The sequence below is a fragment of the Chenopodium quinoa genome, unplaced genomic scaffold, assembly GCF_001683475.1.
Source record: "Chenopodium quinoa cultivar QQ74 unplaced genomic scaffold, ASM168347v1, whole genome shotgun sequence".
NCBI lineage: Eukaryota > Viridiplantae > Streptophyta > Magnoliopsida > Caryophyllales > Amaranthaceae > Chenopodium > Chenopodium quinoa.
This window is the reverse complement of record NW_018745105.1, coordinates 2,581,591-2,594,994: the sequence shown is the minus strand read 5'-3', so window position 1 is coordinate 2,594,994 and position 13,404 is coordinate 2,581,591. Positions and strand designations below refer to the sequence as shown.

Below are 13,404 nucleotides of genomic sequence, written 5' to 3'. Positions count from 1 at the left end.
AAGTCTTAATTGGACGGAAAATGTTGGTGGTAGTGCTACCCAAACGTTTTCAAACTTATGGGTAGTTCTAAACAAATAAAAAAAATCGGGTAGTTAATTACAAATGACTCTATCTTTAGGTAGTTTTACACAAAATTTCCTAAATAAATGTGTTATTCAAATATAGAGAATTTGCAAATTGCATCCACTTAAAACTTGTATTACAACCCAAAAATATTATAAATTGTAAATTGCATCCTAATTCAATATTTTCACCGATTTGCGTGTCGAAAAAAGTTTGTTTAGGTTTGGCAAAAAATAACGTAAGTGTCCTGTTTTGTGTAACAAATATGTATCAATTTGTGGGCAATTATTTTTTTCCCTGTAAAACGAGGCACTAACGTTAATTATTGGCCAATTTCGAGCTCAATTTGAGTTCTTAAGGGCTAAAATGACCACTAAAATCTTTACCGGATATTTTTAAACACGCAAACCGATGAAAAAATTGAATGGATTGTAATTTACAATTTATAAAAACTTTTGGCTGCAATTTATAAAATACAAGCTTGTTCAAATATTTGTCCATGTGTTCTAATATGGAGAATAATGTTGAGAAAATTATGCCCCTTAAAATGTGTATTGTATTTACTTATTTGTTATGTTGAATTTTTTTTTTTAACTCTTAAGTCTTAACAATTAACAATAGTTTATTTCCAGTCAAAAAAGAAAAAAAAATAGTATACAAACATTTATGACAAGAAGAAAAATGATTTCATTAATGAAAGATAGTCAAATGACAATTACAAACAATTCCTATATCGTAAAAATATTCGTTTACGTTTTTTTCCTTATTTATGCTGCCAACCACTAAAGTTGTGACATAAATTCAACCCAAAAGAGTAACTCGAATATGACTAGTTATGGCGTACGTGTTTGTCATAGTAGTAACAAGTTTGTCATTCAATAAATAATACTCCTTCCGTCACTAAATAATTACATGTTATATATTTTTTCACTATTGATATGAAAACTTTTTATTAAAAAGGTTTCCCCCCAAAAAATTGTAATTAAAAAGGTATTAACATAAATTTTTACAGCTTATTTTGTGTGCGGCTGTGTGGTTAGTCACATCATGTGGTCAGCCACACATGTGGTCAATTGTAAAAGAACATTTATGACACTTACCGAGTATCCCATGTAACACTGATGGAGTAACCTTGATATCACTGATGAAGCAAATCCTGTAACAATGATTGAGTAGCTCTTGTAATACTAGCTAAAAATAACCTCATTAAGGCTAGCCACTCGGTGTGACAAGCCATACATACGAATTTGTGAATTTGTATTAGTAACTGCGTTAACTATTGTAGGATAGAGTACATTTACTTGTACAGTATGAGTATTTTCTCATTGACCCCTTTATCTTATTTGACAAATTGGCAAGTTGCAACAACTAGCATCTTTTTTTGTTTAGTGTCATTATCTGTAGAGGTTCAGGAACTCTGTTTATTTAACACTTTCTGACATATGCTCGTATATAAATTCCATAGTAGTCCATCAGATTTCCAGCAATTACCAAACACATTATTTTTTTTCCTCTTGTGCATTTCCTGCTGAATATATTCAGAAAAACTAAAGACCAAAATGTTCATGCTCAAATTAAGGTTAGTTTTTCTCTCTTTTCAATCCTATAAATTACTAACTTGTTTAACATACATTTAAGTTACTTTTTTTTTTTTTTTTTTTTTGGTCCTGATTTGTAGCAGTTTTGCAGAATAATTTAATACCAAATAATCATGTTATAAACTTTGGATCATATGTCATTGAATCATTGATGGCCAAAAATTCCTTTTTTCCATTTCCTTTTTGTGTGCAATGGCTGGGAATTTAGATATGCCCATTGGAATTTTCTTTTTTACTTTTTTTTTTGGGGTGTATAGTACGCTTTTAGAAGTATGATGTAGACGAGAATCAATCTCAGGTCAAGGGTACAACCCCGAGAGTTTAAATTTATCAGCTAAGGTTGTTGACATCTACAAGTCAGGACAATGAGTCTAGTTATAGTTGTTACATGACAGAGTAGTAGTCTGGCTTTTATTAAAGTGGTTGACATAAATCTTCTAATGAAATTTGATTAAAGGTTTCTAATGAAATTGTGATCAATGTATTGCTAACAGAAAACTGAGTTTTATCTCAAGAGCTCTAGCTTCAGCAAGCTTCACCAGGGAATTCTCTAATCATGGTGGAAGGTATGCAAATCATAAATTTGCTTTGGTTATTGTAGTGGTATGTGTATGTATGACTGTATAATCCAAATTTCCGGCGTATGTATGTAACTGTCATGTTCTCGGGTTTTCGAGGATAAACTCAAGGAAACTTTTAGAGTCATAAAAGGGAAACTTTTACGGTTTGTTTGGATTGCAAAGAAGGAAAGAAAAGAAGGGGAGGGAGAATGGAGGAAGGGAAGGGAAAAGAAAGGGAGGGGGAGGTGAGCTCCATTTTCCCTCCAAATCTCTCCAATTTTGGAGAGATTATGGTTATTATAGAGAGAGGGAAAATAGATCCCTCCCTCTCCTTCCCCTTCCTTCCCCAAATCTTTTACCCAAACAAGAGATTTTGTCCCCCTCCATCTCTCTTCTCTTCTTTTCCTTCCATTTCTTCCTATCCAAACAAAGTGTTAGTTTTGGATTACCATCAAACTATTCTCATTATAGACATTTGAATCACAAAATGACCATTTATTTGAAGTAATAAACCAACTTCAGATTTGTAAGAATAATTGATTAATGATTAAGATAGATCTTGCTTTTTAATATATCCAAACTGTATGAAAATAACAGTTCTCAACCACAAAATCCGACGTTTCATTTTGTGTAATGTAGAACGGAATATAATGAAAGGTCTATTATTTGAATGAGTAATGTTTCGTGCTGTCAATCAGACAACCAGTACATGCTATAGTTCAAATAAAATTATACTTTTGTCGGGCTGTATTAAGATTTTGATGCAAAAAAACAATATTGAAGTTCCTTTTTTTATGAAGGGTAGACTTTCAAGTAAGGACCATCTACATTTTGTAGTGTAGCACAAGGTAAGAATGCAAATGAATCTAAAAATTCTAATTCCCGGATAAGAAAAAAATGCATATGATCTGAACACATTTTAGTTAAAATTAAAATGCTTCATGTCGGCATGGTTTCAACAATATTACATTAAGCAATATTCTACCTAGCTGTTGGCCTAATGCACAGCCGTGTTAACTCTAACATCGCCACGTTGCTACTGAGTTTAATAGTTTCTCAGCTGAATTGCATCAAGAAATACCTTACCCGACCTATATACTTTATACCAAGAAATCTTTGAATAATATGTGCTGTAGATTATGCTAGTTTGTGGCTTTGGTTTCAAGATTGTATACCTTTTGTTGTTAAGCGAAAAGCTATTGCTTTTGATGGTTGCTATAAGATTTGTATGTGTCTATTGATGGAAATAATCTATGTAAATGTTTGTCACACTTTCTTGGTAAATGAATTAATTAGTTCTCATGTATCTTTCAACAATATTCATGTCTGTTGTTGAAAGGGAAGACGAGTTTTAATACTGTTTTTTTAAAGTTAGTTCCTAATATACATGATGCCTTCAAGAGCCCCGAAAAAAGCATCTTTCAGGTCTTGTTGCTTCGGTGAATCATTTGAGCTCTGGATTCTATTCTCGATTCATCTAATAGTGAGCTTGTACCATTTACCATACTATTATTAAGAGCTTGATATATATATATATAAATATATATATATATATATATATATATATATATATATATATATATATATATATGTAGTTTAGTAGACCTAAAATAAAGGTCAAGGTGTTACAATTTTTGAGTCTCGAAGATTAAAGCCTAGCTATTAGAGAATTGTCCATTAATCGTGTTAGTTTTTTGACATGTGTGAAGTATAACATCTCGATAAATGCTTGTGTTTCCTTGCTTACCAGTCAAACAACAATATTACCTACTTTGAGTCAATTGGACTACATCTGAGCATGTACTTACACCTAGAGTCTGTTTAATTGTTTATACTCTCAAGTCTATAAGCATAAATATTGTAATATGGTTGGTCAAATTTTGGATTAGAAAACTATTTTAAGATTGGATTTAAAAATTGATTGGATCTTACAGAGATACGCGTTTATCCTTTGTGTTCTCAATCCACAAGCATATTTTATTCCTGCATCCCATTAAGTTGTATGTTGAGAGATCACTAAAGTAGTTTGATGACTCGACTTGTATTAACCAATACTTGAGTTCCGCGTTCATGGGTAGAGATGGGAACCTTGATTTGGCTTTCTTTCTTAATTATGCATTAGCAAGCCGACAATCTCTTTTACTGTTGTAATCTACCTATATTAGTCAGTGGGAACATATAATTTACGTTATGCAAAAAGGTAGCATTCGAGTGCCTTTTTGCCTTTTACATAAAAATTGTTCTATCCAATGAATCTACATGTAAACTATCCTGTTTTTCACGTTTATTTGCTTCAAGTCAAGTAGTATACATGTGAAAAATCATCAGAAAAACTGTTTCCTGCTAGTATTTCAGAATCAGCTTCTCTACTTGTTACAATTTAGAAGTACTTTCATGTATATTTTGACTTCCCTATACCGGCCATATGTATCGCTCTGTATCCATTTGACATGTTATAATAAAATATATAGACTGGAAGGAAAAGTCGCACTGATCACTGGAGCGGCTAGTGGGATAGGCAAGGCAACAGCAATAAAATTTGCTGAAAATGGGGCCAAGGTTGTCATTGCTGATATTCAACATGAACAAGGCCAAGAACTGGTAAAGGAGTTAGGTTCAAGTGCTTCATTTGTTTCGTGTGATGTCACGAAAGAATCTGATGTCTCTGGTGCCGTTGATTTCTCTGTTTCCAGATATGGTCAACTTGATATCATGTATAATAATGCAGGTGGGTTTTTGGACTGACTTAATTGATCAAATTCGTTTTACGTTACTACAGAAGATGAATGCCGCCTTTATGTGTACATGTATGTACTACAGTTATATACTGATAGTGAACATGCAAAAAAATCACAATCCAAAGTAGTCGAATTGATGCAATACTAATTTAGACCAACGCACTTTTGTATTACCAGAATGTTTTAGTTTAGACAGAGAAAAGAAAGATGTCCCATATAGTTCATATATTTTTAATACAAATCTGTATGTTAGGTAACTTTGCATGTGATAGGTAATGTTACAAACTCACTGATTTTCATTCAATAGCAATTTAACCATATTTTGTTGCCCAAATGTAGGGATTGCTTGCAGATCGCCGCCTTCCATTACAGACCTTGACCTTGGTGTCTTTGACCGTGTAATGTCAATCAATGTGAGAGGTTCATTAGCAGGAATAAAGCATGCATCACGAGTGATGATTCCTCGTCAAAAGGGTTGCATTTTGTGCACTGCAAGTGTTACTGGGATGATGGGAGGGATGGCTCAACCATCCTATTCTATTTCAAAATCTGCAGTAATAGGCATGGTTAAGTCTGTGTCAGCAGAGCTGAGCAAGCATGGGATTCGGATAAACTGCATATCGCCGTATGCAATTCCTACACCTTTTGTTATGGATGAGTTGAGGATGCGGTTTCCTGGGGTTAAAGACGAATTGATAGTGAAAATGGTGCACGGTGCTGGTGAACTAAAGGGAGCAAACTGTGAAGAAATTGATGTTGCCAATGCAGCTTTGTACTTGGCATCAGATGAGGCCAAGTACGTAAACGCCCATAATTTAGTCGTCGATGGAGGTTGCATTTCCATTAAAAACTTGCATATTCCAACACAGGATCAAGTGTCAAAAGTTCAATAACAAAATCAAGGCCTTTTCCCCACTACCCCAAAAAATATGAATAGTAATGAAAAAAAAGGGGCATTCCGAGAATCGAACTCGGGACCTCTCGCACCCAAAGCGAGAATCATACCACTAGACCAAATGCCCAGTTGTGACAAAATTGCTTTTAGTATTTAATATATTTATGTTTGTTTGTTGCTTGCTAACGTATTAATCGGTATCTATTTTATGGAAGAGTAGCTTATTTCGGTTTTATGTGTTGCTTTTTTTTCGAAGAAGGTTTTGTATGTTGTTATCTTCACATCTAATGATGTCAGTAAGTTGACATTCATGAACAATTTCAATGAAAAATTAACATACAAACTTGTTTGTAATTTTTTCTTTCTCTCATTTAATAAACAAGCCTAGCTCAAACTATTCGTTTTACTTGTTCATAGTTGGGTGTATTTAAGTTCAGTTAAAACTCGTTCAATACTTGTTCAAGCTCATATTGACATTATTAGTTAATGTAACAAATTTTATACATGTTGATTAAGTACAAAATAGCCTATAACATCTTCTCTGCTCCTCATGTGAATAGATCTATGATAGATTGATAGGTATAGCTGTGTAAGAGAATCATAAATCCATCTTCGTGAAACAGATTTATTACATACTATAGTTCCTGTTTACCTATGGATAGGTTTAACAGATATAAGTTCAAGAAGCATCGATTAGTTACGCCTGTGACACACATCTTTACAAATTATCAGTATATGAACAATTAATTACTATTCTTAAGAGCCTTTTACACTGCAGCAATCTCTTTCCACTATTTCCCTTTCCTTCAATTCCCACACAAGGAGAAGACAAGGCTGGAGATGGACAGGAAGCAATAAAGATGTAATAAGGAAGACATGAAGCTAAACATTCTCTATCCTCTCAGCAATTAGATTAACAGCAGCATTGGCAGAAGAGAAAGCTCCATGAAAGCTTTCCTGGTAGGAAATAGTTTCTAGTTCTCGGACCATCTTCAACAAAATTTCACCCACATCAGTAGTCTTCTGCAGTAATGACTGGTAATAAGAATTAGCAGCCACTCTACTAATGTCAACATTAGTTGGTTCAGGACAATATTCATCATCTAACCACTTGTGGAGTGACACTCTAAGCCATTCAGATTCCTGAAAGAATATGACAGCAACCCTCAGGATTAAAACAAAGGTGAACACAACACACAACACGTAATATTTGAAAGGAGGAAAAAACACCAGTAAATTAAAGAACGCAATGAATCAGCAGATTGTTGGAGGTTATAAGGTCAAGAGAACTGAAAAAAATCAAAGAGACAGAAATAAAATTAAGTTACAGTGTTCAGCTAAAATTACAGCGTATGGAGCCAAGTTTAATTAAGAACAGACGATAGGAAATGAACTACAAACACAGGCAAAGCATTAGCAACAATCAGTAACAATTTCACCTTACTGCAATTTTAATCCTAGTAAACAGGAATGCAAGAGAAATTTTAAATTGGAATGAGCTCTGGATGCAATTCATCGAGGTCATGGCAACGAGTTTGTGTGTGGTGTTGTACATAATTACGTACATCCCACGGATCTTCACAAAGATGCATTTGAAGTCCATATTATGAGTATTTCCACCTTTTCTTCTTCGGTTATATCACCACTCGTTATCCCCTGAGGGAAATCATTGTAAAAGGTACAAGCAAAAATCGTTACCATTACTTCTATGTATAAACCTAGTGCCAAGCTGTTTAGGGCAAAATAGAAACTGGAAAGACCAAAACCCCATAAATACTTTATCTGTAGACAATTTACTAGTTGATGCAAATATCCTTTTTCTCCTATATTCCTGTGTCTTTCCTCCAGCTACCAAGTGAGAAATTGGGTCAAAAACAATTCTTTTGTCTCTCTCTCACCCCTTAACATAAAACACAATCCCTTCCCTCCACAGAAAGAATAGAGGTCTTTCTAGAGCCCTTTAGACAACCCCCTTTCTGAATTTTCTGGACCGTTTTTCATCCACAAAGACCACCTTTTCACAAAATGCATAGGTGTGAAAAGTGAAAACCCAAATCACTTCTTATAGACATAAGAAAGCCTCTCAAGTAAGGCTAACAATCTCGGGGAAAAGTCCTGACTTCTTACGAGTTCAGGAACCCAGACCATTCGAAAAATACTGCTAGCCTGTCGATCAGTCAATGCCTAAACTACAAGTCTACAAAATAAAAAACACAATACACCTTAAAACCAGATATACAGGATCTGGATCCTTTGTCACATCTAGTTTTCTATCATGCATCCAATCTCTTCTCACCTTGACTGATCACCACTATAAAATTAATTATTTATGATTAATCACATCTTTGTTGGGGATGCGGTGATTGAATGGCAATTAAAGGAAATGTTTAGGGCACGCATAAGGGAGACACTGAATGCAATAGAGTATCTCTATTACCTAATACTATACGACATCATAAAAGTCGAAAATGGTACATATTAACAATAAACCAAAGGATGTTATCAACTGTTTAGAAACAAAATGAACCTCACTCAGTCCCATTCTTATACGGAAAGGATACATTCTAACTCGTGACTTCTACATTAAGAACGACGTAAGGTACTTCACCTTTATATCAAGCACAAACGCACAACTAATTGAATAACCAGAATTTATATTCATCAATGACAATTAAAACCCAGCTAAAGTAAAGCAAGAAATTTTGATCCAAAGTTACCAATAAGAATAAAAAATAACTCAAAAATGCGCAATACATAATTACTCATTTTGCATCTTAAATCATTACAATCAACAATTCAGGAACGCAAAGTTTCGTTCCGAAAAATTCTATCAACAATTAATTAAAATGGGTTCAACATTAATTTTCAAGAAATTAAACCAGGGCCATAATATACAGTCTTATACACAGGATTAAAACGTGATAATTAAAATAATATACACAAATAATTAGAATTTGAGGTGATAAGGATTACCTGAATAGCTCTGGAAGGTTCCAACCAATGATCAGGAACCCTAAGAACCTCAACTGAGCCAAGTGGGTCTGCTCCATTGATGGAAGAATTTGGAGAAAATCGAGAATTTTTCACCCAAAACCCTAATTGAAATTGGGGTTGTGAAGGGTAATTTAATGAACAATTAAGCGGGAATTTTGGGGGATTTGAAAAGGGATTAGAGGTTGATTTGTTTATTGTTGAAAATGGGATTATAGAAAGAGAAATTGAAGTCATTTGGCTGGAATTTGGAATTCAGCTTCAGCAATGGCGGGAAGGATGGTTATCTGGTGATGAAACAGGTGCTACACTGGTCTACTCGTATGGTCGGAAATTGTTGTGGGAGTATTACGGATTGTTAAATCTAACAAAATCTAACTTTTTATAATTTTACTTAGGAAAAATTAGAAATAATAATCCCAACTTTCATCAAAATAATCTCAACTTTAGATTATAATGAAATAATCCGAACTTTAGGGGTATTCTTTTTCTTCAATCCCAAACGGGTCGACAAAGGTCAATGACCTGTTATAACAAGTTATGCGCCACGTGTCAAGTTATAATTGGTCCAAAAAAAATTAAAAAATATTTTTTAAAAAAAAAACCCAGACAACAGTAACCTCCACCATAACCCTCACTAGACCACCGTAACCCCTCACCACCACCACCACCTGCCGCCAGCCGTCGCGCAAACCACTCCCTTCCCCTGCCCAAATGCTGCGTCGCTTTCCCCCTACCCCCCTGTGCCAGTGTTGCGACCCACCTCCACCCCCAATCCCTCCTATTCCAATTCGATTTTCCGTCAACCACAACCAAGCCCTCCCAATTTCACCCCAAAAATTACCGTCGTACACCGCTAATTCCCCCTCCCCATGCGTCGCTAATACCCCCTCCCTATGCGCCGCTGATTCACGAATTGAAGATTGGAGTTGCGAAAATGGGTCGGGCTGGAGTTATGGATTTCGGAATGAGCGTGTCAGATGGTGGAGATGGTGTTTTCCGAGGAGGGGAGGGTCAGGGTCAGGTTTCAGGTCGGAGCGTGGGTTTTTTTCCGGTGAAAGAGGGAGAGGGCAGTCGTGGGGTTGGGGGCTCCGGTGATTGTTGGGGTTTTTTCCGGTGCGTGGGGTGGGGGATTGCTGGGTTTTTTTTGGGTGGTTTTTTTTTTTTTTTTTTTTGTTAATTTTGGATTTTTTTTGTAAATTTTTGTAAGCCAATTACTACGTAACACGTGTCACTTTAACCCAAAAAAAAAAAAAAAAAAAAAAAAAACCCATTCAACCGGTAACCGGTATTTGGGATTGAAGAAAAAGAAGACCCCCTAAAGTTCGAATTATTCCAGTATAATCTAAAGTTGAGATTATTCTACTAAAATTGATGAAAGTTGGGATTATTATTTCTAATTTTTCCTTTTACTTATCGATAATTAAAGATATAATGATTGATTTGTATATTGACAATTAGAGGTGGGCATGGGCCGTGTCGACCCGCGGGCGGCACGAGATTGGCCCATCACCAATTGGTCTTGGGTACACCCTTGTGCGGCCATCTTAGCTACAACAGACCCAAATACTCGCATCCAACAGTTGTTGAAGGCTGGTCTTGAGACCAGGTACATATTCATGGTCCCTCGTTTAAAAATGAACATTTACAAATTACAATAACAAAAATGACATTTTCTAACTGAACGTATTTTACAATAATTTTGTATATCTAAATTATGAAATGTTTATTTTCATGTAGTATGATGTTTATTCTGATAAAATAAATGTTCATTTTCATGTAATACAATGTTTATTCGTACAAAATAACCATTGATTTTGTTAAGAGAAGTATTGGCCCAGAAAGCTTCGTTGACACCAAGAATAGGGTCTTAAGGTGCCGAATCCACATGATCCCACCACGTCGACGACCTTCGAGCTCCGCCATCAATGGCAGAGTTCTAGAGGCGACTGCTCGTTTTATGGCAGAGGATGTGGTTCGTAGTGATACTGCCATTTTAGGATGAATTTGGAGGTTTGGACAAAGAAAATGGTGATGGATTTGGAGGAAGGCGATGACAAAAAAATTGTGAACACCTCTCACATCAATGGCGGAGTTCAAGAGGTGAATGCTTGTGATATAGCGGAGGATGTGGCTCGTAGTGGCCTGTTATTTTAGGGTGAATGTTTGGAGAGAGAAAATGGTGGTGGATTTGGAGGAAGACGATGACATAAAATTGTGAACATTAACATTATAAGAATGAACATTTGATGATGTGAAAGTGAATATTTAATTTTGTTAATTTTGTAAGAATAAAAAACCTATAGCAAGAAAATGTTCATTTTCAAAATGAGGGACCAACCTGAAATGGCTGGACTCGAGACCAGCTAAAAATTTGCTCGCATCCAACACTATAAACACAGCCCATAAATTTTCGCCCCCAATAAAACGCAGCCCATCCCACGAATTTTTCATGCTTCGCCTTGTTCAACTGGCATATTAATATTTTAAAAAATAAAAGTTCAAAAAAAAACAATCATTTTTACACTTCTGAAATGTTACTTCTACGCTTTTGATTCTCTCTCCTCTCTATCTTTGTCTCTCACTAATCTGGAAAATCACCATGAATGTTTAAGAAGAAGAATAATAAAATAAATTCTCCCAATTAAAAGTAAATTTATGTGAATATTAATTGTTAGATATTTTTGTTTGAATTGTTAGATACTCTATTAATTTATGTGAATATTAAGTGGCAATATTACTTTTGTTTGAATAGTTAGATACTCTATTAATTTTGAGTAACATGCACTATACTTTTATTGAAATTTCTTGAAATCGTAAATGAAATCTACAAAAAAAAGAGATTATATGACGCCCCCATTTCACTTTTTTTTTTTTTGAGAAATAAAAAAAAAAGTACTTCAATAACTAATGAAAATCAAAATTAATTTTTTAATTTATTGTTACATAATTGATCTACATTATTTTTGTTTTAACTTAAAAACCTAATTAACTTGAATAGCCCACTTAGTCAAATGTTCAAGATCTAATTAAAAAAAATGATGTGAAAAGTCTAATTGTAGAGGGAAAAAAAAAACTGAATGAGATAGCGAAGGAAGTTGGAGAACAACACAAGGAAAATCGGGAAAATAAATATGTTCATTATTTTAATTCTTATGTTCATTTTTACAAAACTTTCTATTCATAACCTTTGTTTTCTTTTATACATTCTTTGAGAAACTTTATATTCATAAAAAATATGTACTTAATGCTTATGTTTATTTTCCAAACCTTTATATTCATAAACAATATGTTCACTTTCTGAAATCTTTATATTCATAATCTTTAATATGTTTCCTTTTATTCATGGTTTAATTTAGATTTATTAAAAGCATATATGACTATATGCTCATTATTTTAATGCGTATGTTCACTTCCTGAAATCTTTATGTTCATTATTTTTTGCTAATTTATCATGCAGTATTATGGTATTCATTTTATTTATGCTTATGTTCATGATTTAAAGCTTATATATACACCTTTTTTTTTTTTTTGAATAAAAGCTTATATATATACACATTGTTCATACTTTTATATATACACCTTTTTTTTTTGAATAAAAGCTTATATATACACTTTGTTCATACTTATCTTCATACTTCATATACTTTTTGTTCATAATCTCTTAATGCTCACTATTGGACAACATGTTACTCCAAAGATAAACAAGCTGCAAATATAAGCACTTTTGGACAACCACCGGTTGATCAAACACAAGCAAAAATTGAAGTCCAAAAAAGAATGTAAATTATAATTTGGTTAATGTTCATTTCAAAAATTGTTAGTGTTCATATTTTTTAAACATATATTAATTAATAAACACATGTGAATTTACAATTAATTGGTACTATTAGAAAATGCAATTCATATTACCAAATTAATTCATAAAGATAAAAAACAAACCATTGTTAATAATAATTACGGAGATTATTATTATGATAAAATACTCTTTCATTTTCTCTCTCCTCAATTCCTCATCCTCATTCCTCACCATATCCTCCCACTATTTTCTCTCTCCTCATCCTCACCTGTTAGGGCAGTCACCAAGTCACATGCCCTCCCACCATTTTCTCTGTCATTACCTCCTTCTCCACTTATTCTCTTGCCCAAGAATATTCAAGTTAAATACGAAGTGGTAAATGAACTTGAGGTAATAAGTAAAACTCACTTACTTTAAAAATAATAAAATAAATAAATAAAACTCACCCTCCTTTCCATTTATTCTCTTGTAAGTAAAACTCATCAAATCGTTGTTTAGATCACTAGCAAAATCGGATCAGAATTCGAGAGCTCAGTTTCATTATTTAGATCAAGAACCATTATATCATCTACTATTACAAATTAAACTAAGAATTTATTTTTTTAAAAAATTAATTTCGGCAATTTTTTTGGATCTAGATGATGTTTTTTTGAATTTCGTTTTTATATGTAATTATGTAAATTGGTTGCAAATCATGCAATTGAATTAGAAATTGTTTTAATTTGTGTTCTAGAGAAAGGAAAAGAGAGAAGAAAGATA

At 33.7% G+C, this 13,404-nt stretch overlaps 2 protein-coding genes and 1 non-coding gene across 3 annotated transcripts; 1 reads left to right on the top strand and 2 right to left on the bottom strand.

Moving 5' to 3' along the window:
* Positions 1-1,462: 1,462 nt before the first annotated feature.
* Positions 1,463-6,041, top strand: LOC110709976 (secoisolariciresinol dehydrogenase-like). Its single transcript, XM_021888234.1, has 4 exons — positions 1,463-1,643; positions 2,157-2,228; positions 4,694-4,950; positions 5,300-6,041. Exons 1-4 carry the CDS (start codon positions 1,624-1,626, stop codon positions 5,851-5,853), a joined length of 903 nt encoding a protein of 300 aa, XP_021743926.1. The 5' UTR covers positions 1,463-1,623; the 3' UTR covers positions 5,854-6,041.
* Positions 5,911-5,982, bottom strand: TRNAP-UGG. The gene has a single exon. It is a non-coding gene; the product is annotated as a tRNA-Pro (tRNA).
* Positions 6,042-6,397: 356 nt separating the features above from the next.
* On the bottom strand, positions 6,398-9,257 carry LOC110709977. The gene is made up of 2 exons (XM_021888235.1): positions 8,829-9,257; positions 6,398-6,998 (listed from the first exon to the last, which is right to left on the bottom strand). The coding sequence occupies exons 1-2, from the start codon at positions 9,081-9,083 to the stop codon at positions 6,738-6,740; spliced, it is 516 nt and encodes a 171-aa protein (XP_021743927.1). The 5' UTR covers positions 9,084-9,257; the 3' UTR covers positions 6,398-6,737.
* Positions 9,258-13,404: the final 4,147 nt, after the last annotated feature.

What these genes read in the sequence shown, in the direction of transcription:
- LOC110709977 (XM_021888235.1), bottom strand. Translation starts at nt 9,083, where the DNA reads ATGACTTCAATTTCTCTTTCTATAATCCCATTTTCAACAATAAACAAA. An exon ending in AACCTTCCAGAGCTATTCAG is followed by an intron (nt 6,999 to 8,828) that starts GTAATCCTTATC and finishes ATATTCTTTCAG; the next exon opens with GAATCTGAATGGCTTAGAGT.
- LOC110709976 (XM_021888234.1), top strand. Translation starts at nt 1,624, where the DNA reads ATGTTCATGCTCAAATTAAG. An exon ending in ATGTTCATGCTCAAATTAAG is followed by an intron (nt 1,644 to 2,156) that starts GTTAGTTTTTCT and finishes TATTGCTAACAG; the next exon opens with AAAACTGAGTTTTATCTCAA. An exon ending in TTCTCTAATCATGGTGGAAG is followed by an intron (nt 2,229 to 4,693) that starts GTATGCAAATCA and finishes TAAAATATATAG; the next exon opens with ACTGGAAGGAAAAGTCGCAC.